Source organism: Canis lupus, chromosome 20, assembly GCF_003254725.2.
Source record: "Canis lupus dingo isolate Sandy chromosome 20, ASM325472v2, whole genome shotgun sequence".
NCBI lineage: Eukaryota > Metazoa > Chordata > Mammalia > Carnivora > Canidae > Canis > Canis lupus.
The window spans coordinates 4,364,841-4,391,362 of record NC_064262.1 but is presented as its reverse complement, the minus strand read 5'-3'; the positions used below and the strand labels follow the sequence as shown (position 1 = coordinate 4,391,362).

The 26,522-nt window shown below is 35.7% G+C and overlaps 1 protein-coding gene across 1 annotated transcript; it reads left to right on the top strand.

The window, feature by feature from the left end:
• Window positions 1-25,253: 25,253 nt before the first annotated feature.
• LOC112662959 (vomeronasal type-1 receptor 90) lies at window positions 25,254-26,180 on the top strand. The gene has a single exon (XM_025451612.1). It carries the CDS (start codon window positions 25,254-25,256, stop codon window positions 26,178-26,180), a length of 927 nt encoding a protein of 308 aa, XP_025307397.1.
• Window positions 26,181-26,522: the final 342 nt, after the last annotated feature.

Genomic DNA, 26,522 nt, shown 5'->3' with positions numbered 1-26,522 from the left:
AGAGGCTAATAAGATGTTATTTTCCTAAAAGTTATTTGGTATCCACTCTTTTTTTAAAAAAAATTCTCCAACTTTGTTGTTGGAGGTAACTTTTGTGAGCTCTACCACTCATCTTCTAAAACATTTAAATAAAAAGTAATAATTGTGTCACTTGAAAAAAAAAGTAACTTTTTCAAATGAAAAAGTCGAATATTTTTCTGAGTCACCAAATTAAAGTACTAAACATACTTAAAACATTTCCCCATTCCATTATAGAGAAAACAATCTTCTGAACTATGGGAGATATTTAAACCTGAGGCTACCAAAAAATCTTACCCAATGTTAAGACCCAATTTGCCTCTTTCCCCAGCCTGCCTAGTATCCTGCCCATGCAGTGATTCTAAGTCTGTGGAATAAAGAGGCACTTACCAGATGGACATGTGGGGCACATGTGAGAAGAATCTGTATAGTTGAAAGGAAAGAATATCTCATATCTCTATATGAGATAACCTCATATCTCTATATCTATATCATATATATCTATATCATATCTATCTATCTATCTATCTATCTATCTATCTATCTATCTATCTATAGATATATATGAGATAACCTATAGAGGCCCATAGTTTTAGCATCTGTATAAAGGTGACAAGATCTGGCTTGGAGGACAGAACCATGGAGTCCCCAGTAAAATGTTTACCTGTCCCTTAATTGTACTTTATTCTCTGTTGGAAAATAATTATCTGGGAAGATCTGTGCCCAAAGCTTTTCTATAAACACTCTTCCCGTATCTGTGTGGAAGGATCAGAAGATCACAATTATGGTAGAAAATACAGTTCTTTCATTTTTAATCCTAAAATCAAATTTGTATAATCCCATTTCATTCTTTGTAATGCCACCCTCTGGGATGAGAGATTCCTGGCATCTCCTATGAGTTCACAGTGGCTCTGAGTGTCTTCTTCCTACTATGTGTGATGGGCATCCTCACCCCTAGGCTAACTCTGAGATGGAGCATGTAGTTTCTGAGTATCAGTGGTCCTGTATTTTATGATTTCCAAAACTGTAGTTCCATGTTTCAAGCTGTGAGTCAGTTTTAAAAATGAATTTTAAAAAATGAAATAAAAATAGAAATATAGAGGCAGAGCTGGAGGTTTAGAATTGAGGTAATCACAGGCATATTGAACATAATTAAAGCTGAAGCATAGCCCATCTTAATTAAACTCCATTAGGAATCTGAATAGTTCAATCCTCATCCTAACTAATGGAAGTAGGAAAAGGTTTCCACTTTCTCTGAAGTAAATAAGATAAAGTTATGTCTCAGTGTCAACTGTAATTTATACACAATTATATAAAAAATTGTATAACATCTGACAAAATAGGACCCTGTGATTTATACTCAAAAATATAATCAATAGAAGCAGACTCACAGATGTTCCAGGTACTGAAATCAGGAGACAGTACTTTAAAATAACTATTATCTCCCAAACAAGTACTAACCAGGCCTGACCCTACTTAGCTTCCAAGATATCAAAGAGGAAGACAAACCATAAGAAACTCTTACCTATGGAAAACAAGCTGAGGGGGATCCCTGGGTGGCACAGCGGTTTGGCGCCTGCCTTTGGCCCAGGGCGCAATCCTGGAGACCCGGGATCGAATCCCACATCAGGCTCCCGGTGCATGGAGCCTGCTTCTCCCTCTGCCTATGTCTCTGCCTCTCTCTCTCTCTCTCTGTGACTATCATAAATAAATAAAACTTAAAAAAAAAATTAAAAAAAAAAAAAGACATCCAAATTCATGCAGAGGGGAAAAAAAAGTTTTAAAAAATGAAACAAACATAAGTATAATAAGAAGCATTCTAAAATATGTGTAGAGCCTCAGACAGTAAAAGAGAGGATGACTACAGTTTTGTAATATAGCTTCAAGTCTGGAATTGTGATGCCTCCAGCTTTGCTTTTCTTTTTCAAGATTGCTTTAGCTACTTGGGGTCTTTTGTGGTTCCATACACATTTTAGGATTGTGTGTTCTTCTTCTGTGGAAAATGCTGGTGGTATTTTGATAGGAATTGTATTAAATGTGTAGATTGCTTTGGGTAGTATAGATATTTTAACAATATCTAAATTATGAAAAGAGCACAAATATCCATCAACTAATGAATGGACAAAGAAGATGTGGTGGGTTGCCCAGATCACTCGGTTAGTCTTCTGCCTTCAGCTCAGGTCATGATATCCTGGGGTTGGGCCCCATGTTGGGTTCTCTGCTCGGAGAGTCTGCTTCTCTCTCTCCCTCTGTGCTCTCACTCCTTCTCTCTCAGATAAGTAATTTTAAAAATATTTTAAAAAAGAAAATGTGATACACACATACATATAGAGTATATATATGCAAATATAATGGAATATTATTCAGCCATCAAAAAGAATGAAATATTGCCATTTCAATGACATGGATGGAGGTAAAGTATATCATGCTAAGCAAAATAAACCAGAGAAAGGCAAATACCATCTTATTTCACTGATCTGTGGAATTTAAGAAACAAAACAGATGAACATAGGGGAAGGAAGAAAAAAAAGAGAGGTAGACAAACCACGAGAGACTCTTAACTAGAGAACAAACTGAGGGCTGCTGGAAGGAGGTGGGTGAGGGATGGGTTAGATGGGTGATGGGTATCAAGGAAGGCTCTGTTGTGGTGAACACTGAGTGTGATATGTAAATGATGAATCATTATATTCTATTCCTGAAACCAATATTACACTACATGTTAACTACCTAGAGTTTAGATAAAAACTTGAAGCAAGGGATCCCTGGGTGGCGCAGCGGTTTGGCGCCTGCCTTTGGCCCAGGGCGCGATCCTGGAGACCCGGGATCGAATCCCACGTCGGGCTCCCTGCATGGAGCCTGCTTCTCCCTCTGCCTATGTCTCTGCCTCTCTCTCTCTCTCTGTGTGACTATCATGAATAAATAAATAAAATCTTTAAAAAAAAAAAAAAAACTTGAAGCAAAAAGAAAAAGAAAGGGGAATATTAAAAGAAGATAATGGCCAAAGGTTTTCCAAACCTGATAAAATATACAGACCTAGAATCTGAACAAACTCTGAGAAAAACACAAAGAAAATGAGACCTCAGCCCATTACAGTGGAATTATTTCAAAACAAAGAGAAAATGTTAAAAGCAGTCAAAAAGGGAAGCACATTACAATACACAAAATATTATAAGAAGGAAAAACAATTTACTATCAGAAATAATGAAAACAAAGACAATAGCCAATATCTGAAAACCTAAAGAAATTTTTTTCTACAGATTTCTATATCTAGTGAAAATAATGTTTAATGATGAGAACATTAGTGATAATTTTCAGATATAGAAAAGCTGAAAGCATTAATCATCAGCATAAACAAATAAAATATATAACATAAGATTTTTCACAATGCAGATAAAGAATAAGTGATTGAAACAGGGATCTAAAGGAAGAAATTAATAATAAAAAATGGCAGGTATGTGGAAAAGGTACCAAAAACTATGTTTTTTCTCTTTTCCTAATTTCTTAAAAAGTCAAATGACTAAAGCAAAAAGACTAATAATTGACCGAGGGATGTACAACATTTGTAGAACTAAAATATAGGATGAAGGACAGAAATGGGGTAAAAGGAAGTGTAATGCAAAAGTTTTACATTATATATAAATATGTAATATATTTTCATTAAATAATAATTTAGAACGTGAAATAGATTAAGGATACATATTATAATCCCTAGAGTGGTAGTTTCCAAACTTTTTGATGCTAAGAACCCTTTATACACTTAAAATTCATTAAGTTTATTCACTTAAAAACCAAAGAGCTTTTGCTGGTGTGGATTATGTTAAAACTTACTATACTAGAAATTAAACTGAGTAATTCTAAAAATTTTTATATTAATTCATTAAACAATAAAAAATTTTAGAAAACATTGTTAGTTATAAGATATGTTAATAAAGATAGACATATTTTTCTAAACAGAAATGAATCTACTGAGAAGATGGCCTTATTTTACATATTTAGCAATCTCTTTAATGTCTGATTTAAGAGAAAAGAGCTGGATTCCTGTGTATATTACTCTATGTAATCTTTTATGAAATAGTATCATGGCTGAAGTATATGGAGAAAACTTATTATTATACAGACATGTCATGGGAAATGGAGGAGTATTTTTATGGCCTTTTCAGTGTTCATTGTTTTTGAAACTGCAACAAAACTAAAAAAACGGTAGTCCCTTAAAAACTGGAAAAAAGTCACCTTACAAACAGCAAGCATGACATGTCTGAGATGTCTATTCTGTTTGCAGATAAAATGAGGGTATTTCTTAGTGATAAACGGTTAAAGTTATTCAAGAAGACACAATTATACTATGTGTAAAACTATTTATAGAACTCTAAAGCACATAAGGAAATAATGACAACACAAAATGAAGTTGACAAATCCACAATTATAGATTTTTAAAAGTTTTCAATCAACAATTCATAGAATTATTTAAGACCAAAAAAATAGGAAGAAAAGCAAAGTTTTTTTTAAGATTTTTAAAATTTATTTATTCATGAGAGACAGAGAGAGAGAGAGAGAGAGGCAGAGACACAGGCAGAGAGAGAAGCAGGCTCCATGCAGGGAGCCTGATGCAGAATTTGATCCTGGGACTCCAGGATCATGCCCTGGGCTGAAGGCAAGCACTAAACCACTGAGCCACTGAGGGATCCCCAAAGTTTTTAATACCACATTAATCACTTTGACTGGTTGATATTTATAAAGTACACCAAAAATGACATAACTATCCTTTAATGTATATGTGGCTAACAACAGAGCATCAATGCATGTGATCCAAAACTGGTAGAACTGCAAGGAGAAACAGATGAATCCATTATTACAGTTGGAGATTTCAGTGCCTTTCAATCACCAATGGAAATCCAGCAGGCAAAAAATAAGGAAGGGCACAGCTAAACTAACCAGCATCAGCATAAACTAACCAGATATGATATAGATATCTACAGACTACTTTATTTAACAAGGGCAAAGTATATATATTTTTCCAGCTCACATGGAACATTCACCAAGATAGAGCACATCCTGGGACATTAAACACATCTTAACCAATTTTTAACAAGAGATGTCAGACAATATATGCTTCAGAGCTCCAATGTAATTAAACTAGAAACCAATAGCAGAAAGATAGGGGGGAAATCCCCAAACACTTGGAGATTAAACAACACACTTTCCCCCCACTAACATTTATTTATTTATTTTAGTGAGAGAGCGAGAAACATGAAGAGGAAAGGCAGAGGGAGACAGAATCTCAAGCAGACTTCCTGCTGAGCACAGAACCCACCATAGCTTGATCCTATGACCCTGAGAACATGACCTGAGCCAAAATTAAGAGACACACTTAACTGACAGTGCCACCAGACACCCTAAACAACACACTTCTAAATAACACATGGATAAAAATAGAAATCTCAAAAAGTTAAAACTATTTTGGACTAAATAAAAATAAAAATACAACTTGTCAAAATTTGTGGTATACAATGAAATCAGTGCCTAAGGGGAATTTATAGCATTGAAGGCATATACTGGAAAATAAGAAAGATATAAAGTCAATAATCTATGGTTCTACCTTAAGGAATTAGAAAATAACGAATCCATTAAGTCTAAAGCAAGCAGAAGTAAGGAATAATAAAAATTAGAGCATAAATCAGTGAAATTGAAAATAGAAAATCAATAGAGAAAAATCAATGAAACCAAACTCTGGTTGTCTGAAAATGATCAATAACATTTTTAAATCTCTTACCATAAATGAAAGAGAGGTCATCACTACTGACATGTAAAGGGGTAATAAAAAGAATATTATGAACAACTTTAAACTCATAAATTTGATAACTGAAATGAAATGGGCTAATTCCTTCCAAGATACAAACTACCAACATCTAGTAAATAAATTGAAGCGATAACTAAAATGTTCCACAAAGAAGAAAGCAACAGGCCTGGATGATTTCACTGGTGAATTCTACCAAACATTTAAGGAAGAAATTATACCAGTATAATTACCAATTCTTCACAATTTCTTCAGAAAATAAAAGCAGAGGGAAGACTTGCTAACTCATTCTATGAGGGAGAATTACCCTAATACCAAAACCAGATGAAGACATTACAAGAAGGGAAACTACATAATATAGATGGAATCTACATGAATATAGATGCAAAAATCTTCAACAAAATATCAGCAAATCAAATCCAACAATGTGTAAAAAGATTTATATACCATGACCAAGTGGGACTCATTCCAGGCAGGCAAAATTGGTTCACTCTGAAAATCAATATACATAATCCATCATATCAACAGGCTAGAGGAAAATATTAAATAATTCTGTCAATTGATGTAGAAAAAGCATTTGATAAACTACAAAACCATTCCTGATAAAAACTCAACAAACTAGCAATGGAAGGATATTTCTTCATTATGTTAAACTGTAAACACATACAGCTAACATCATACTTGATGGTGAGAAACTAGATGTCTTTCCCCTACAATCAGCAATAATATAAGATGTCCCTTTTCACAACTTTTATTCAATATCATGCTAGAAATCCTAACTAATGCAATAACATGAAATAACAAAGACATGAAAAGGCAATAAAAGGTATACAGATTGTAAAGGAAGAAACTAAATTGTCTTTGCAGATGACAGGATTGGTTAGGTAAGAAAATGCCACTGAATCAACAAAAGACTCCTGTATCAGTAAAGTATGGTTGCAGAATACAGGGTTAATAGACAAAAGTCAATTGCTTTCCTATATATCACCAATGAGCAATGAAATTTGAAATTAAAGCCACTTTGTCACTTACATTGGCACAAAAGAAATACTTAAGTATATATCTAGCAAATATATGTACAGGATCTGCTTGAGAAATTCTACAACATGCTGATAAAAAAATCAGAGATGTCAATAAATGAAGAGATAGTCCAAGTTGACAAATAGGAAGGCTCAATATTATTAAGATGCTAATTCTTCCCAACTCGATCTTTCCATTCAAAATAATCCAATCAAAATCTCAGCTAAATACTTAGTGGATATTGACAAATTTACTCCAAAGCTTATCTGGAAATTTTTAAAAGATCCAGAATAAATATAAAAATACTGTAGAAGAATTAAGGCTGACACTATCCAATTTCAAGAATTACTGTAAAGCTAAGTAATCATGATGACATAGTGAAAGAATTGACAAATAGATTCATGGGAGAGAACTGGGAGCCCAGAACAAGACCAACAAAAATACAGCCAACTGATTTTCGACAGCAAAGGCAATCCAGTGGAGAAATAATAATGTTTTCAAAATTTGATACAGGAACAATTAGACATTCAGAACTGAAAATTAATTTAGACATAAACATTACACCTTCATAAAAGTTAATTCAAAATGGACCACAGACCTAAGTATATAAGTAAAAAATATAGAACTTTTGGAATACAACACAGGAAAATCTGATGACTTTGCATTTGGTGATGAGATTTCAGAGTCAACACCAAAAGCATATTCCATGAAAGGAAAAAGTTACGTTAGACTTTACCAAAATTAAAAAGGTCTGCTCTCTGAATGATATTGTTAAGTGAATGAAAAAATAAGCCACACAATTTTCAAATAGCACATATAATAGTGGACTTGTAAGCAAAACATACAAGAACTCTTAATACTCAACAAGGAGAAAAAAAATACTCAACAAGGAGATAACACAGGTCTGTATATATTTGGCCTCACAGGACTATATATATTTGCATATTTTAAAAGCTAATGCCTGAGAGTCTGGCTCCTAATCAGCCTGAAACTAGGTACTAAATGAGATTCTTCCTCCTTGGAACACTGATAGGTCTTAGCACATAAATCAGGTTTAGACAGTCACAGAAGTTTGAGAGACAACCAAGAGCTAGGGCAAGGTCGAATGAGAAGTTTCATTATCTACACAAGGCCACTCACTAAAACTTAGGGAAGTAGCTATTGTATCTGATACATATAAATAAATAATGAGAGTCAAGCAAAATGAGGAAACAGAGAAATATGTTCCAAATGAAAGAATAAAACCTCAGAAAATGACCTTAATGGTATGAAGATAGGTGGTCTACCTGATAATGAATTTAAAGTAATGGTCATTAAAGATGCTCAACTGATTTGGGAGAAGAATTGATGAACACAGTGAAAAGTTCATCAAAGAGATAGAAAATATAAGAAAGTGCCAAACAGAAGATAAAATAACTGAAATGAAAAATACATCAGAGGGTTCAACAGCAAACTGGATTAAGCAGAAGAATGTATTAGTGAGCTGGAAAGCAAAACAATGGAACTCAGCACAAAAGAGCAGCAAACAGACAAACAAAAACATTTTAAAATTGAAGATAACTTGAGGGAACTCTGGAACATTATCAAGCAGAATAATATTCACATTGTAAAATCCCAGAAAGGAAAGAGAGATAGGAAAAGGCAGAAAACTTGAGGAAATAATGGTAGAAAACTTCCCTAACCTAAAGGAAACAACATCCAAATCCAAGGAGGCCAGAGAGCTCCAAAAAACCACACCAAGACATTAATTTAATTTAATTCAATTCAATTATAATTAAAATGTCAGAAGTTAAAGAGAATTTTTTTGTATTTTTATGAATTAATTTAAATTCAATTAATTAATATATAATGCATTATTGGTTTCAGAGGTAGAGGTCAGTGATTCATGTCTTATATAATATTCAGTGCTCATTACATCACATGCCCTCCTTAATATCATTCAAAAGAGAGAATTTTAAAAGCAGGAAGAAAACATCAACTTGTTACATACAAGGGAAACCCTATAAGGCAATCAGCTAATTCTCAACAGAAACTTTGCAGGCAAGTAGACAGTGGCATAAAATATTCAAAGTGCTGAAAGGAAAAAAACTTCCAACCAAGAATATTCTACCTGGCAAGGTTGTCATCCAGAATATAAAGAGAGATAAAGGTTTTCCAGACAAGCAAAAGCTAAAAAAAAAAAAAAAAAAAGCTGATCACTACTAAACCAGCCTTATAAGAAATGTGTTGAAATGTGTTCAAATTTAAGCTGCTATCAACTTAAAATAGACAGTAATATATATAGGATGATATATGTGAACCTCACAGTAACCACAAAACAAAAACTTATAGCAAATACACAAAAGAAAATGAGAATGTAATCTAAACATAACATTAAAGAAAGTGATCAAAACACAAGAGAGGAGGAACAAAAGCAGAATGGAGAGGAACTGCAAAAACTTTTAGCCAGAAAACAACGAAGTGGCAATAAATACCTCTCAGTAATTACTTTACATATACATGGATTAAATTCTGCAATCAAAGGACAAAGGATGGCAAAATGGATCAGAAAACAAGACATATACATATACTGCCTGTACGAGACTCACTTCAGAAGTAAGGACACAAGACTGAAAGTAAAGGAATGGAAGGCAATATTCCATGCAAACAGAAATGAAAAAAAAAAAAAGTTGGAGTAGCTATACTCATATGAGGCAAAATAGGCTTTAAAACAAAGACATTGGGACACCTGCACCCCAATGTTTATAGCAGCAATGTCCACAGTAGCCAAACTGTGGAAGAAGCCCTGGTGTCCATCGAAAGATGAATGGATAAAGAAGATGTGGTCTATGTATACAATGGCATAGTCTTCAGCCATTAGAAATGACAAATACCTACCATTTGCGTCAATGTGGATGGAACTGGAGGGTATTATGCTGAGTGAAGTAAGTCAATGGAGAAGGACAAACATTATATGGTTTCACTCACAGGGGGATATAAAAAATAGTGAAAGGGAATAAAGGGGAAAGGAGAGAAATTAGTAGGAAATATCAGTGAGGGAGACAGAGCATGAGAGACTCCTGACTCTGGGAAACGAACAAGGGGTGGTGGAAGGGGAGGTGGATGGGGGTTGGGGTGACTGGATGATGGGCACTGAGGGGGGCACTTGACAGGATGAGCACTGGGGGTTATGCCATATGGTGGCAAATTGAACTACAATAAAAAATTAAAAAAAATAAATGAAAAACAAAGAAGAGCACTACATAGTGATAAAGGGGTCAATCCATCAAAAAAAATAGAAGATTTATAAATATACATGAAACCAACATAGGAGCACCAAAATATATAAAGCAGACCTAATATTAACAGGCCAAAATATTATCAGACCTAAAGAGAGAAATGGACAGCAACACAATAGTAGGGGACCTTAGTGTTCCACTTACATCAATGGATAGATCATCCAGACAGAAAATCAGTAGGGAAACATTGGCCTTAAAATACACATTAGATCAGATGAACTTAACATATATATATACAGAACATTCCATCTAAAAACAGCAGGATACTTCTAAAGTGCACATGGAACATTCTCCAGGATAGATCATGCTAGGCTAGAAAACAAGTCTCAATAAATTCAGGAAGATTGAAATCCTATCAAGCATCTTTTCTGATCACAATGGTATGAAACTAGAAATCAATTACAAGAAGAAAACCGGAAAAACTATAAATATGTGAAGATTACACAGCATGTTACTAAACAACTACTAGGTCATAAAAAAAATCAAATCAGAAATAAAAAAACAGAGACAAATGAAAACAGAAATACAACATACCAAAATCTATGGGATATAGTAAAAGCAATTCTAAGAGGGAAATTCATAGCAATCCAGGCTTATTCCAAGAAACAAAATAAATCTCAAACAATTTAACTTACACCTAAAGAAATTAGAAAAATAAGAACAAACAAAAATTACAGGCCAATATTCCTGATAAAAATAGATGCAAAAATCCTCAACAAAATATTGGTAAACAAAATTCAACAATATATTAAAAGGATTATACACAATGATCAAGTGAGATTTATTCCAGGGAGGCAAGGATGGTACAATATCTGCAAATCAATCAATGTGATACACTACATTAACAAAGTGAAAGATAAAAATCAGATGATCATCTCAGTAGATGCAGAAAAGGCATTTGACAAAATTCAGTATCTATTTATGATAAAAACTCTCAGTGAAGTGAGTATAGAAGGAATATATCTCAACATAATAAAGGCCATAAATGACAAGCCCAAAGCTAACATCATATTCAACAGTGAAAAACTGAAAGTTTTCTCTTATGATCAAGGAACAAGAAAAGCATGCCAACACTAATCACTTTTATTCAACATATTACCAGAAGTCCTGGACAACCAATTAAGCAAGAAAAAGAAATAAAGGCATGAAAATTGGAAAGGAAGAAGCAAAATTCTCACCATTTGCACTATACACTAATAATGAAATATTGGAGAAATCAAGAAAAACAATTCTGTTTACAGTTACATCAAAAAGAATAAATGCTGGGGATCCCTGCTCAGTGGTTTAGCGCCTGCCTTTGGCCTAGGGCATGATCCTGGAGTCCCGGGATCGAGTCCCACCTCGGGCTCCTGGCATGGAGCCTGCATCTCCCTCCTCCTGTGTCTCTGCCTCTCTCTCTCTCTGTCTATCATAAATAGATAAATAAATCTTTTTTAAAAAAGAATAAATTCCAACATCTGCTGTTTCTTATAAAGGGGAACCCTTTATAACCCATTCCATCATTCCATTGGGAATGCAAACTGGTAGGCCACTCTGGAAAACAGTATGGAGGCTCCTCAAAAGTTAAATGAACTACCTTATGATCCAGCAATTACACTACTAGGTATTTACCCAAAGAATACAAAAATACCAATTCAAAGGGATATGTGCACTCTGATGTTCACAGCAGCATTATCTACAATAGCCAAGTTATGGAAACAGCCCAAATATCCAGCAAACGATGAATGGATAAGGAATATGTGGTGTGTATATATATATATATATCTATATATACACAATATATGCAATGTAATATTACTCAGCCCTTAAAAAGAATGAAACCTTGCTATTTGCAATGATGTGGATGGAGCTAGAGAGTATTATGTTAAGCAAAATAAGTCCATCAGGGAAAGACAAATACCATATGATTTCACTCACATGTGGAATTTAAGAAACAAAACAAATGAGCAAAGGAGAAAAAAGAGGCAAACTAAGAAACTGCCTCTTAACTATAGAAAACACACTGATAGTTACCAGGGGGAGGTGGGTGGAACAATGTGTTAAATAGGTGATGGGGATTAAGGAGTGTACTGGTTGTGATGAGCACCAGGTGTTATATGAAAGTGCTGAATCACTATATTGTACACCTGAAACTAATATAACACTGTATGTTAACTAAAGGGAATTTAAATAAAAACTTAAGAAAAGGAAAAAGTGCCTGGGAATAAATTTAAGCAAGGAAAACTGAATGAGAAAAGGTATTTGAAGATGATATATATGATAAGGAGTTAATATCTAAAATAAATAAAAAAACTCATACAACTCAACAGCAACAAACAAATAATCCAATTAAAAATGGGCAAAGGACTTGAATGGACATTTTTCCTAAAGTAGACATACAGATGGCCAACAGATGCATGAAAAGATGCTCAAAACCACTAATATAAGGAAAATTCAAATCAAAACCACAATGAAATATTACCTCCACCAGTCAGAATGGCTACCATCTAAAAGACAAGAAATAGAGATGCCTGGGTGGCTCAGTGGTTGAGCATCTGCCTTCAGCTCAGGGCATGATCCTGGAATCCTGGATCGAGTCCCAAGTTGGGCTCCTTGTGGGGAACCTGTTTCTCTCTCTCTCTCTCTCTGTGTCTCTAATAAATAAATAAAATCTTAAAAAAAAAAGAAATTGTGGTGTGTATATATACACAATGGAATATTATTCAGCCATAAAAAGAATGAAACCTTGCCATTTGTGACAGCATGGATGGACCTTGAGGATATTATGGTAAGTGAAAATAAGTTAGAAAGACAAATATCCTATGATCTCACTTATGGAATCTAAGAAACAACACAACAAAACCAAAACAAAAGCCAAGCTCATAGATACAGAAAATATATTGATGGTTGCCACAGGTAGGGTGTGGGGGTGGGAGAAATGGGGGAAGAGAGTCAAAAAGTACAAACCTCCAGTTATAAAACCAGTAGGCCATGGGGATGTAATGTACAGATGGAAACTATAGTTAATAATCCTGTATTACATACTTGAAAATTGCTAAATTACAGAAAGAAATTCTGTAACTATGTATGGTAACAAATGTTAGGTAAACTTATTGTGGTGATAATTTTGCAATATGTACAAGTATCAAATCATTATGTTGTGTATACCTGAAACGAATACAGTGTTGTATGTCAATTATGCCTCCGTAGAAAAATATGGCATCATATTGGTTGAAGGTGAACTGTGCTGAGTTAAAGATGTATTTTACTAATCCTGGATCAATCAATAGTGTATAAAACCAAAAAGGACTACCAAAAGCCAATTATGAAGATAAAATTGAGTCATTAGATATATAATCAAAGCCCCCCAAAAAGGCAAAAGAGAGGGCGAACCAAAGAAAATCCGAATATGAAAAACATGTGACATACATAAGACAAATACCAAGATGACAGATTGAAGCCTATATTAATGATCTCACTACATGTAGTGTTGAAACACTCCAATTAAAAGGCAGACGCTGAAAAATTAGGTTTACAAAACCAAAGCTAATTCTACACTGTCTGTGAGAAATCCCTTTTGAACAGAAAGGTAAGTTTAAAGTAGAAGGATGAAAATAACACTCAAAAGAAGGCTACAGGGATTATACTGATATGAAACAAATTAGATTTCTGTACAACAGCTATTCTCAGGAGTAAAGCAGGGCATTTCATAATGATAATAGAAATCCTAAATGCTTATGCAGGTATTAACAAATCTTCAAAATACCGAGGCAAAAAATGGTAAGGACAGAAAGAAGAAATAGACAAATTCACAGCTATTATCAAAGATTCAAAACTCTTCTCTCAATGATAGAGAAAGCTAATCCTATGGGAAAAGGAAGTTTTTTCAAAAAATCTTTTTCTTTCTTTCTTTCTTTCTTTCTTTCTTTCTTTCTTTCTTTCTTTCTTTCTTTCTTTCTTCCTTCCTTCCTTCCTTCCTTCCTTCCTTCCTTCCTTCCTTCCTTCCTTTCTTTTCTTTCTTTCTTTCTTTCTTTCTTTCTTTCTTTCTTTCTTTCTTTCTTTCTTTCTTTTCTTTTCTTTTCTTTTCTTCTCTTTCCTTTTTCAGAGGTAGAATTTAATGATTCATCAGTTGCATATAACATCCAGTGCTCATTACATCAAGTGCCCTCCTTAATGCTCATCACCCAGTTATCCCTACCCCCACCTACCTCCCCTCCAGCAACCGTCAGTTTGTATCCTGGAATTCAGCATCTCTTATGGTTTGTATCCCTCTCTGTGTTTGTCTTATTTTTCCTTCCCTTCACCTATGTTCACCTTTTTTGTTTCTTAAATTCCACATATGAATGGAACCATATGGTATTTGTCTTTCTCTGACTGACTTATTTAGCTTAGCATAATATCCTCTAGTTCCATCCATGTCATTGCAAATGGCAAGATTTCACTCCTTTTGATGGTTGAGTAATATTCCATTGTACATATATACCACATCTTCTTATCCATTCAACTGTTGATGGACATCTGGGCTCTTTCCGTATTTTGGGTATCGTGGACATGGCTGCTACAAACATTGGGGTGCATGTACACCTTAGAATCACTATGCTTGTATCCTTTGGATAACTACCTAGTAGTGCAGTTGCTGGGTTGTAGGGTAGCTCTATTTTTAACTTTTTGAGGGACCTCCACACTGTTTTCCTAAGTGGCTGCACCAGTTTGCATTCTCACCAACAGTGTAAGAGGGTTCCACTTTCTCCAAGTGGATATACATATGAGAAAAATGAACATTGGCTATTACCTTACAGAATAGATGAAAATTAATTCAAGACAGTCTATAGTCTTCATCACTAAAACTAAAAAGACTTTTGGAGAAGACATCAGACACCATATTCATGATGTTGTATAGGCAAAGATTTATGAGGACACAGAAAGCAATTATCATAACAGGAAAAATGATAATTAGGCTTTGTGTTGACTAATTTTATTAATCATAAGTCAAAATTTCAAATATCTTTTTAAAAAATATTTATTTATTCATGAGAGAGAGAGAGAGAGAGGCAGAGACACAGGCAGAGGGAGAAGCAGGCTTCATGCAGGGAGCCCGATGTGGGACTTGATCACGGGACCACAGGATCAGACCCTGGGCCGAAGGCAGGCACTAAACCACTGAGCCACCCAGGATGCCCCAAAATTTCCAATATTAACAAGGAAAGCCATACACTGAGAGAAAATAGGCAAACAGTATTTATCAACCAAATACTTGTATTGAGATTATTAAAAAAAAAAACAACTCAAAAACAAAAAGACAAACAAATCATTAACATTGGCAAAAGATTTTTAAGTCTTTTGTCAATGTTAATTTCACAAAGCAGGATATGCAGACAATACACAGTAAACACATGAACAATTGTTCACTTGCTCTTTAGAGATTGTAGTAAGTACTCCAGTGATATTCCACTACACATTCACTGGAATATTTAAAATCAAGAACCAAAAAACAAAAATGTGACAAGGATATTCATCAACTAGAAATCTCACATATTGCTGAGAAGAACCCAAAATGGTACAATGACATTTGAAAAGTTTTCACAGTTTCTTATTGAGTCAGAACAACACTCTTTTAACTCAGTGATTCCACACATGTATTTATCCAAGAAAATTGAAAACGTGTCCACAAAAAAGCCAAACTTAGCTGGCTGATGTGTTTGCTAGATGGTGCCCAACTGACACGACAGGAGGAGAGAATTTTGTCATTGACATGTGTGATTACCACTCACACACAGTTTCCCACTCTTGCTCAGAATGTCTGATTGGCAGCCACAGATAAAGTTTCCTGGTCAAAACCAGGGGCAGAAAGTGCAGACCTGGGTGGTGGATCCCACATATCATGACCTGGGTTAGCCCTCACCACTGAAAAACACGTTAAAGTTTATGCACTTTTAAAATAAAACCTTGATTTATTAAATATCAGTGGTATGTAGTCTGGGTAGGTATGTTATAATCCCCCCCGCAGAGCATCTTATTTTTCTCTCTTTAAACTTCTTTGAATGTGGGGCCCCTAGGTGGCTCAGTGATTGAGCATCTATCTGCTTTGGCTCAGGTGGGGCCTGGGATCGAGTCCCGCATCAGGAGCCTGCTTCTCTCTCTGCCTATGTCTCTGCCCCTCTCTCCATTTCTCATGAATAAATACATAAAATCTTTAGAAAAAAATTAATTTCTTTGAATGTGCAGAAATTATTGTCTTCTTTCTGGTTCCCCTTTTAATGAATTTAATTAAAAAAGAAAGTTGGGAATCACTCAAGATCCTACTGTGTAAGAACTTTGCTTCTACAGAATGTTCTTATTAAAGCATGTGATACCTCTCCTGCCAGAAAACCCTCTGGTCAGCACCACACTGACCCATCATGATGTGTTTCTCATTGGTTACCTCAGAGGGATCAGAAACTGGATTTCTTAGGGGCACCTGGCTGGATTAGTTGGTAGAGCATGTGACTCTCAGTCTCAGGATCATGAGTTCAAGCCCCACACTGGACATGGAGCCTAGTTGAAAAGAAAAAAGAAAAGAAAGGGAGAGAGGAGGAGAAAAGAAAGAAAAGAAACTTGTATCTCAGTACCTCAGTCAAGGAACACAGAAGGTTGTCAGCTCTTTGCAGATGTTTGTTCCATCACAGAAAGAGCCTGGAGTCACCAGTATGCAGAGGACGCATGTTTATAGCCTATTGTGTGGCCACTGCAGGTGTTCCTGGAAAAATGAAAAGAAATCAGCTCCAAAGGGGTTTTGCTGCCTTCATCTATGGTCACAAGGGATATTTTTATACCTTATTTGAGTTGAGAGCTTGAAATTTGAAACTGATGAAATGGAAATCATGGGACACATGGGCGATAATATCTAGAAACCATGAGTTTCATCTGAGAATCAACCCAGGGAAGAATGGGAGCCCACATCTTGAGACAAGACACTCAGAGCCACACTGCACTCACATGAGGTGCCAGGAACCTCTCACTCCAGTGGAGTGGCTTTACAAAGTCTGAAATGGGATTGTACTCCTCCGATTCTAGGATTGAAATAAGAGAACTTAGTAACTTCTGCCATGATTTTCACCCTTCTGATCCCTTTATGCAGATTGTGGCAAGGGAACTCGGAAAGTTTTGAGCTCAGCTCTTCCCAGATTGTTATTTTCCAGGAGAGAATCAATTAAAGTTAAGAGACAAGTAAAATGTTCCCACTGGGAACTCCATGGTTCTGCCCTCCCAGCCTGTCCCTGTTACCTTTCGACAGACACTAAAATTACAGGCCTGCAGAGAGATGAGCTAATGACATCCTTGCCTTTAAACTGTGTGGGTTCTTCTGGCGAGCACGGATCGCCCTACACGTCCATCCACGTAAGTGCCTCTTTGTTACCCAGACTAAGAATCAGTGAGTGGGCAGGGCCCTAGGCAGGTGGTGGAAGCAGGCAAATTGGGTCTAATGGTGAAGTTTTGGGTAGCTTCCGGTGAGCCATCCAGCTCTAACCATCTTCCACAGCTCAGAGGATTGTTTTCTCTGCTATGCAATGGGAAATCTTCTTAATGTATTTATATTTTAATTTGTTGACTCATGAAAATCAGTTGATTTTCACATGATAGTCCACTAATTTTAGATAACCATTCATTTCTCTGAATATAATGGCTTTCACTTATTTATTTTATTTGTTCTGAAGGTATGTATTGTTATATTATCAACTCATATTTTTTACAATTTAAACGGTTAACATATAGTGTATTATTAGTTTCAAGGGTAGAATTTAGTGATTCATCAGTTGCATATAACACCCAGTGCCCATTCCATCAAGTGCCCTCCTTAATGCCCATCACCCAATTACCGCGTCCCTCCACCTGCCTCCCCTCCAGCAACCTTCATTGGTTTCCTATAGTTAAGAGTCTCATGGTTTGCCTCTCTCTGTTTTTATCTTATTTTTCCTTCCCTTCCCTTATTTCATCAGTTTTGTTTCTTAAATTTCACATATGAGTGAAATCATGTGGTATTTGTTTCTCTCATGGACTTATTTTGCTTAGCACAATACCCTCTAGTTTTATCCACTCATTTTAAACCCAAACCTTACTAATTCATATTCATAACTTATTTTGAAAGGGTAAGTTTCAGCTCTGGTTTTTAATTAAGTATACTCAGTTTACTTCTCTCCACGAGTCAACTAGAACTATTATTTAATAAGTGCTGCTGTAATTGTGTAATTAAGAAAAGTCAGATTCCTTATTAGGAAATAAGGTTCTTTGTTCAAAAAATTGCTTTATATAGCAACATTAACCACAGTACTATAAAAAATCTACCAGTATTTTCTCATGAAAGCCTTGCTTGCCCAGTTTTAATTTCACAGATTTCAAATCAATGGCATTAGCACTTAAGCCTGTGCCTTAGCAGGTAGAAATTTCAAATCACAGAATAGAGAAAGTGAGGCTGCAATTAATTAAAAAATAAAGAAAACAAAGTGATGATGACAGAGATTTCTTCTGCTTGTTTAAGGATCTGATCCCCCAGAAACTGGTGAGAAAAGACTATTTGGATCAATTTATCTTTTCTTTGTTAATTAGCTCATATTCATTTCAAAAATTTCCTTCCCCTTCCATTTATGACGTACATGCTGAAACACATTTGACCAGGAAGAAAATTTATGACCCTGATCTCTATGCTTGGGTTTTAAATATTTTTTCCAAACTTCATCTTATCATGCATTCATTATGAACAGGTAAAAGTGAACAGATCTCCTTCCTTGTGACTAAAATACAAACGTTTTGGTGATAAATGAAAGTGAGAGCAGTTCAACAAAAAAGCCATCCTGCTCTGATTTCACCATTGGTTGGTTGATTGAAGAAACCAATTCTTACGCAGGACCATTTGGGTTCCTGATTTTTGACAATTTCATATTTGTGATGTAGTGCCTCTGGGATTTTAATGTTTCTTTAATTTAGAAAAAGAATTCCTCTTCTCATGATTGTTCTCAAAGTAGATGAAAATATATTGATACTTTAAATACTGGAGTTCAAGTGAGCACCCTGAGATGTACCTTACGATCTTTTCAATTTGTAAAAATCAATACATAATTCTCATCCATTATTTTTGAAAAATAGCTGCCATCCATGTACTTATATATTCCTTAAATTTTTCTTCCTCATCCTTCCGGAGTTCATACGGGTCACAAATGCTCTGTACACAGCACTGACACGGAGTTGGTGAAGACTTGACTTTCCTGACTGTGCCAGCTGTTCCTCCCTACAGGTATAGCTTACAGGTATCACTGGTTTGGTGCCAGACCACCACAATAAAGTGAATATCACAGTAGAGTGAGTCAAATGAATTTTTGGCTACTCAGTGCATATAAGAAGTATGTTTATACCATACTGTAGATTATTAAGTGTTCAAAAGCATTATGTCTAAAAAAACCAATGTACATACCTTACTTTAAAAATACATTAGTGCTAAAAAAATGCTAATGACTGTCTGAGCAAGTTGTGATCTTTGTGTGGGTGGAGGGTCTTGCCTCGATGTTGATGGCTGCTGACTGATCAAGTTGATGATTGTGGCCATTTCTTAAAATAAGACAAAAGTGAAGTTTGTCATATCAACTGACTCTTAATTTTCACAAACAATTTTTCTGTAGCATGCGATGCTGCTTGATAGCATTTTACCCCCAGTAGAACGTCTTTCAAAATTGGAGTCCATCCTCTCAAACTCCACCACTGCTTTATCAACTAAGTTTATGTCGATTCTAAGTCCTCTGTTATCCTTTCAACAATCTTCACAGCACCTTCACCAGGAGTAGTTTCCATTTCAAGAAGCCACTTTCTTTGCTCATCTATATGAAGCCACTCCTCATCTGTTCAAATTTGATCACGAGATCACAGCAATTCAGTCACGTCTTCATGCTCTACTTCTGATTCTGGTTCTCTCGTTATTTTGGCATCTGTAGTTACTTCCTCCCCTGAAGCCTTGAACCATCAATTTGTAAAAACACAGTATCTGTGAAGCGCAATAAAACAAGGTATGCCAGTAGTTCTCCTCATAGTTCTCCAACTAAAATTGTGCCTCAGGTAGAGAATATTACTTAATATGCCCACAGCCCCAAACGCATAGCGTATGATCAATTGTGCCTTATAAATGTCTTTTGTATGTTCAATTTAATTCATAGATGACAAATGTAATGACAACGGTGGAAAATTTGACACATATAATAGTGATAAACCAAAGTCTGCTCTTTCATATATCTAAGGCACATTCCTAAGTGCTGACACTAATCATGCTACTTCTACATCACCTCTATGTGCATTATTATTTTCACGGTACACATGAGCAAGTGCATGTGCCCTTCCTTCTTTCCCTTCACCATGTAATCTGTTCCACCCAAAAGAACAAGAGACCAAACTTGTATTGGGGTCTAGCAAGGGAATTCTTCTCTCCATTATACCTTCCACGTCCTTTGTGACCACTGGATCCAGTGAAATGACCTTACTATTCTTCACTAGTTGATGACCCTCTTGATTATCCATGATTTGGATAAATGCAGAATGTCTACAGTGATTGCTTTTTTTGATCAGGGTATCACAGGGTCTTAACTGCCATATCTTTCTGATAGCTTCACTATCAGGTCTAAGAGCTCTTGGTGGTAACTTTTCAAAATAAATGTTCAAATCTCTCTCTCTCTTTAAAAGATTTTATTTATTTATTTGAGAGAGAGCGAGAGCACAAGAAGGGGCAGAGGGAGAGAGAATCTGAACAAGACTCCCCACTGAGTGTGAAGCCTGATTGAGGACTCGATCTCATGACCCTGAGATTATGATCTGGGCCAAAACCAAGAGTCAGATCCTTACCTGACTGAGTACATAGGTGCCCCTGAATGCTCAGATTTCTATTTGGCATTTCTTACTCAATTGTGTTTTGTTTTCCCTAATCTGTTATTTGCTTCTCCTTCATCTTTCACAAAGTGACCTCTCCAGATGTGGCCTATTTTAGAATTTTCTTCCATTTTATTTTCTCTGTGGTATTATGTCATTTTAAATATCTCTGAGGGCAGCTATTTTTCTCCACTTTATAAAATGAGATTTTTTTGTGTGTGCCTGGTATATAGGTAAGTCAGGGACCATCTCAACATTAACTATTCCTAAGAGCTTTATTTGAGGAAGGTCTCCTAGATCATTCTGCTAACGGGAAATGATTCTTTTCTGGCACCCTAATCTCCTAAAACAGTGGTTTATTCAGGTAATGACTGTGAAAGGACACACTAAATTTCTTTTAGTTTCTTTTAGTTTGTTTTTATGAAATGTTTGTACCTACTACTTTATATAAAAATAATATAGTGACACATCTTTATAATGTTTACAATCTACACATATTTATAATATTTACAAACAAATATAAAATGTGTATTTGTGGAGTGTGTGCTTCATCAATATAATTTTGTGTAATCCACCAAGTTTAGAGACAGCTAGATGAGTGAGATAATATTTTCTGTTGTCTCTCCTCTACTCCATGGAGGAGATATAAGTGGATGCTCATGAATGCATCAAATTGTGTCATGATACTGGGCAAAAGGAGATTAACTTTTCTTGGGCTTCCTATGGGATTTCTCCTATAGAAAAACAAGAATTTCTAGTGGCCTTTTTTTTTTTTCTTTTTTAAGAAATCATGTCCTTTACTCATGGGAAAAGGATCTCTTTCAATGTATCAAATAGAGGGATGCCTGGGTGGCTCAGTGGTTGAGCATCTGCCTTTGGCTCAGGTCATGATCCCGGGATCCTGGGATCATATCCCATGTCAGGCTCCCCCCGGAGCCTACTTCTCCCTCTGCCTATATCTCTGCCCCCCCCCCCCGTCTCTCATTAATAAATGATATCTTTTAAAAATGTATAAAGTAATAAATGAAAAGATATGGGTAAACTGGAGATGTCATTAAGGATGGAGACAAATCTGGAAACCTGTCTTACTATGGAACAGTAGGGAAAACTGGACTCTTTTGCTTGGAAAAAAAAAACTTTAGTAGGCACATTATAGTAATCCTCTGCTAATTTAGGATGTTATAAGAAGAAGGAATAGATTTGCTCTGTTTGGTTTCAATGAGCAGATATTAAGACTAGAGGTTACTAGGAGATCATTGTGTTTCAGAATAAGAAACTTCTAATAGGTGCAACTGCCCACATACAGAATCAGGCTGATTCATGAGGAGGAATGAAAACTAGGAGTTTATCTTTAGAGCCCCTTCTTACAGGTTGGCTTCCTGAGAGGCAGGCTCAGAGAAAGGGATTAGCTGTAGGATCCAGTGGTTCTAAAGCAATGACCACCTAAAGCGTGATTTCCTAAATACCAGGGCAAGTTCAAGGCAACTATACACCCCTGCCTTACCTTAATAATTTCTATTTGTAGGACTGCAGTCCCCTTAGTAATATTGAAAGTAATGGGAGTTCTACACCCTAATATAGAGGATTGAAATATGCTACTTGACCACTTTTACAATGTTACATACTTATAAAACTGTATTTTCAAACTAAATTAAAGCAAAGTTTGTATTCACAGAAATTACACATAAAAATTTTACAATTTTCATTGTAATTTATTTTATACCATTCTTTAAAATGTTGTCCTTTAAGATATTGTTTATTTATGTGAGACACAGAGAGAGAGATAACACGAGCAGGGGGAGAGGAGCAGAGGGAGAGCGAGAAGCAGACTCTCCACTGATCAGGGAGCCTGATGCAGGACTCGATTCCAGGACCCTGAGATGATGACCTGAGTGAAAGGCAGACACTTAACTGACTGAGCCACTCAGGTGACCCAAAATGTTATCCTTTAAATAGTATATCTAATTAGTGTTATTCTTTTAAAATGTTATCAGTATATATTTCAATGCCTATAGGAAATAATTTATAGGAATATATATATATTTCCTAAGCACATAACAGACAACGAATACCACTTACGACTGTATACGTGATGATATCATCGTGACCCAGAAAACACAGAAAATTAATATTTTTCTGTTATTTCTTCTGGGCATATCACAGGAGTAAACCCTAACTTGCTGAATGTGTGACTAGAAAAAATTATATCACTTTACTTGCTCAATATTTTGGAGAGGGACTGGTATATATACACAATGGAATATTAGCCATCAAAATGATGAAATCTTACCATTTGTAACAACATGGATGGAATTAGAGGGTATTATGCTAAGTGAAATAAGTCAATCAGAGAAAGACAATTATCATATGATTTCACTCATATGTGGAATTTAAGAAACAAAACAGAGGATCATAGAGGAAGATAAAAATAAAATAAGATGAAGTCAGAGAGGGAGACAAACCACAAGAGACTCTTAACTATAGGAAACAAACTGAGAGTGGCTGGAGGGGAGATAGGCAGGGGGATGGGGTACCTTGGTGATGAACATTAAGGAGGGCACATGGTGTAATGAGCAGTGGGTGTTACATATAACTGATGAATCATAAATTCTACTTTTGAAACTAATTATACACTATATATTAATTAATTGAATTTAAAAAGTAGACAGATATGGAGGGGATAGAAGAAAAAAGATATTATTTTTCTAATGCTATTAAGGAATTTCTGTTTAATAAAATAAAAATTCCCCAAAGGCTTTAGAACAAGTGCCCATCTAAATGCTATATTATGTTGATGGTAACTAAACATAATAGAAGTACCTGTTAAATACCTGTGAAAATATTTGAGCCTTACATTCTTGATTTATAGACGACAAATCTGAAAATATGTGTCCGGACCCATTTTACAATGTTATGTACTCCCATATTTTTAAGGCTTGAATTAAAGTAAATACCTGCATTGTATAGGGAAGATATTCCTTGTGTAGGGCCATCACCAAGCTCCCTAGTGTAAATTTTACATTTGGTCCTTATGGGATATCAGTGATTAATTGAAGGAGACTTGGATGCTTGAACTTCCGTGGAGAAACATCTTTCAGGTTGGGGTGATCATCAGTCTTCTGGTTAAAACCTTTCTAGAAAATAACCCAGAATCTATTTAAATTGCTGTTATCTTTACTACCCTGGTACCATTTGCAAAGAATAGAGAGAAAAGAAATTTGGGGAGAAAATTGGGAAATTTGGGAATTTGTTCCTGCTAATGATTAGTTATTTGATTTTGCTCACTTAAAATTGCTTTTTTTTTTTTGCCCCCTTCTTGCCTGATAATAAAAAATACATAAAATGTGAAACTTCTTGGAGGAATCTGAGAAAAGAGTAAAATTTCACCAGCGTCCTATGAACATAGCTCATTAAAATGTTCTACTATTTTAATAATTGTTTCTCCTCTCTCTCTCAGAAAGGACAGAGCTAGGGAATTATTAGATAATTGCATCAACTCTCTTAAGTCACAGGTATGAGGAACTAAATAATAATAAAAATAATAGCTAACATTTCTGTGGCAATCCCTATGCATCAGGCACTCATCCATGTTCAGTATATTGACTTAATCTGTTTATCCTTATATCTTTAGGATATAGGTACTATAGTTATCCTTTACATGTGAGCTCAGTTTAATGCTAAACTGGTTGCTCAAGTTCATGCTTGTATCAAATGTCAGCTCATATATTTAAATTCCGGCTGCCTGACTTAAGAACCACACATCAATATTTTAGTCTTATTTGGTCTAGAAATAAACCAGAATCAGAATAAAGACTGTAGTGAACTAATACATCTGTATGCATGGCTATCTCATTGACTCCTTTTGCTTGAGAGGGCCTTATTCCCACTTTTAGGCAATTTCCTTCACTGTAATTCAGCAAAAATTATAGAGCTCTTACTATATATCCAGAATTTTATCAGGTTTCTGTAAGTACAAAGGCAAATTGGCTATTTTTACTATATAGGTAAACTTCGGTACTGTATGAGCCCAACAATGGAAACACAATCCAGAGAAGACTGGGAAGTTGCAAAATGAGGGGAATTTGGAGATGGCTTTCAGGAGGGTGGTAGAGTGGTCTTCTGCACTAAAGGGTAAGAAGCAGGACATTGGGATTACTCCACCTATTTTCAGGATGGCAATTGTGATGGTTAAGTTGATAACTTTGTTCATATTTGTGATAAAGAGTTTTTCTTGAGCTTCTCCTTAGGCATTTACTACATGTTTATTTTCCACCATCATAAAGATGAATAAAAATAACAAACCTTCCAGTTTTATTGATGTAAAGAATGCCTCTTTCTCCGAAATTGGAATTGGGATCACAGCCAATGCCATCCTTCTTATCTTCCACTTCAACACCCTATTTCTTAAGCACAGGCCTAAGCCAACTGACCTGATCATTGTTCACTTGGCCCTAATCCACATAGTCATGCTACTAACCATGGGGTTCATGACTGCAGACATCTTTGGGTCCCAGAAACTTTGGGATGACATAAAATGTAAATCAGTTATCTATTTTTACAGATTGATGAGGGGCCTATCTTTTTGTACCACCTGCCTCCTAAGTGTCACCCAGGCCATCACCCTGAGTCCCCGAAGCTCCTACTTGGCAAAGTTCAAACATAAATCATCACACCAAAACATGTATAGCATTTTCTTCCTCTGGGTCTTCAATACGGCCATTAATAGTAATTTCTTAATATCTACTATTGCCACCCCCAATGTGACCTCAGCCTGTCTTCTATTTGTCACTGAATCCTGCTCACTTTGTCCTGTGAGCTACTTCTTTAGGTACATATATTTTGCACTGGTGGCATTCCAGGAAGTCTCCATGATGGGGCTTATGGCCCTCTCAAGTGGGTACATGGTGATTCTTTTGTACCAACATAAGAGGCAGACCCAGCATCTTCACAGCACCAATCTTTCTTCAAAGACATCTCCAGAAAAAAAGGCCACTGCGACCATTCTCTTACTCATGAGTTTCTTTGTGGTCATGTACTTTTTGGACTTCATTGTCTCCTCTTCTTCAAGAATGTTGTGGAACAATGACCCTGTGCGTCTGTGTGTCCAAATGATTGTGGGAAATGGCTACGCCACCATCAGTCCTTTGTTGCTCATCAGCACCAAAAGACAAAAATCAAAGAACGACAATAAATGTGTAATTTTTCTGTGACAGTTTATGCCTTTAAAGGATGATCCAAGGCACTGACTTCAAACCAATTCATCATAGTGTAAAGGGTGTGCTCTCTGGGTTAACTGAAACATAAAGACTTAGGCTTTTTCTGTTAAGCCTGTTTATTTTGGTACACATGGCTCACAACTACATAGTAGATCATTTAAGAGTATACCTATATGAGATAATTCAGGGATTTCATTCAAATCTCATTCATAGGAATTGGACCCCTAACCCAGTGACAAACTTTTAAGTGATAAGGAAATCAGTGACTATCTGCAGGTGGCCAAGGGGAACAAGAAAAGCAGAAGGCAAGATTTACAAAGGGACGCGAGGAAAGTC